This window comes from Nanorana parkeri, unplaced genomic scaffold, assembly GCF_000935625.1.
Source record: "Nanorana parkeri isolate BGI_ZX_2015 unplaced genomic scaffold, ASM93562v1 scaffold3733, whole genome shotgun sequence".
NCBI lineage: Eukaryota > Metazoa > Chordata > Amphibia > Anura > Dicroglossidae > Nanorana > Nanorana parkeri.
This window is the reverse complement of record NW_017310001.1, coordinates 13,331-15,156: the sequence shown is the minus strand read 5'-3', so window position 1 is coordinate 15,156 and position 1,826 is coordinate 13,331. Positions and strand designations below refer to the sequence as shown.

Sequence of the window (1,826 nt, the reverse complement as noted above, 5' to 3'; positions counted from 1 at the left end):
GATGAGATGATCTGTGTGAAATACCCCGGACATGATGAGTGTTCTTCCTGGTATATGATAATACATCTCTTCCCGTGAGAACTCACCCCTCCTCCCTGAGGGCCCCTCTCCATCCTTCCTCCTCTCCCTGAGGGGCCCTTCCTTCGTCTCCCCCCGCCTCTGTCTATTGGCACACGGCCCCTGTCTCCCGGAAGCGGAAGTGTGTGCGTTCCACGGAGCGGAAGTTCCGGTTTGTGGCCTCGGTGATGTCGGACTCGGAGAGTGATGAGGAGAGGCCGTTCTCTCTGGCCGGGTTCTTGTTCGGGAATATTAATGAGGACGGACAGCTGGAGGATGACTGTGTGCTGGACAAGGTGAGCCCGGGGTGGGGAGAGGGGTACAGGGACACCCCACACTATGATACCCCTGCACGACTGCTGTGTACTGGGGGGGCGGTGTTCCTTCATTCAGGGAGAGGTCAGGCTCAGGATGTACTTACCGCCCTTCACATGTAATGAGTGAGTTCCATTCTCTGAGGTTCATCAGAATATAAGACGAGCAAAGCCGGGGGGTCACTTCCTGTACATAGGAGTCTGACCCCGACCCGTGTGCTGCAGAGAGGTCACGTGTTGTTGTATTTACATTCTGAGGAGCAGGAGGTTTGTATGAGGAGGGTGTACTTACTTTCTCACACGTCTACATGCTTGTCTTCTCCCGTGTCAGGAGTCGAAGAAGCACCTGGCGGGGTTGGGGGCGCTCGGCCTGGGAAGTCTCATCACTGAGATCACATCCAGTGTAGATGACGCGCCGGAGACGGACGGGATCAGCCTGGACGAGGACGGTAATCACATGACCCCAATCATACTACACGCCTGCTGAGACATTGCATGTGTGCGGGTCCTGTATGTTATGTATGTATTGTCTGTGTGTCATGTATGTGATATATGCATTGTTTACATGTGCTGTACATGTTATGTATGCATTGTCTGCGTGTGTGTCATGTATGTTATGTATGCATTGTGTGTGTCATGTATTTGATATATGCATTGTCTGTGTGTGTGTCATGTATGTGATCTATGCATTGTTTACATGTGCCGTACATGTTATGTATGCATTGTCTGCGTGTGTGCCGTGTATGTCATGTATGCATTGTCTGCGTGTGTGCCGTGTATGTTACACGGTGGGGGTGATCTGAGGGGGCGGAGTCATCATCATCATCATCTCTGTCCCCTAGGATGGGTGAAGAGTACGGATGACGCCATCGATTACTCGGACATCAATGAAGTGGCTGAAGATGAGTCTCGGCGGTACAGACAGGCGATGGGAAGTCTCAGCCTCTCTCGGAGGACGGGTAAGGGGGCGGGTCGAGGCTCCTCCTGAAAATGCTGGTCGCCTGGCTGTCATTCTGATCCTCTCAGAGTCCGGGGATTGGTTAGTCAGAGCCGGAGTCGCACACATTGCAGTCCGTGTCTCGGAAAGCATTGAAGTGATCGAGTCGCACGCGTCTTCAGAGTGAGGGCGGCCATGACGGTTTCTGTATCTCTAGTGACCGAAGCTTCACGTTCAGTCTCAGCTTTCCCCCTGTCAAGTCCTGAGCTACTAGCCCGGCCTTAAGAGTCACTAGCCACCAGTTGCCCCACCTTACCCTGCCCCGGCCGTAACTCCGCCCCTAAACACACCCTCTTAAATAAACTTATGATAGTTGCCGCTTGTAAACGGCAGATTAGGGATTCCTGCCGCAGGAAAACGCAAGTTCCGGACGCAGGAATCTCTAATCGCACCTGAAATATACCGGAGGTGTGATTGGGGCCCAATATACACCTGCCCATTATCGTGCGATAGTTGTG

The 1,826-nt window shown here is 53.0% G+C and overlaps 1 protein-coding gene across 1 annotated transcript in view; it reads left to right on the top strand.

Moving 5' to 3' along the window:
• Positions 1-204: 204 nt before the first annotated feature.
• The window catches only part of LOC108803443 (transcription initiation factor TFIID subunit 1-like), a gene marked incomplete at its 3' end in the record, with an annotated part of 14,906 nt that continues 13,284 nt past the window's right edge, over positions 205-1,826 (top strand). Inside the window, exons 1-3 of the mRNA XM_018575283.1 lie at positions 205-353; positions 703-820; positions 1,214-1,330. Coding sequence (XP_018430785.1) covers positions 246-353; positions 703-820; positions 1,214-1,330 — 343 coding nt within the window. The remainder of the gene's footprint in view (positions 354-702; positions 821-1,213; positions 1,331-1,826) is intronic.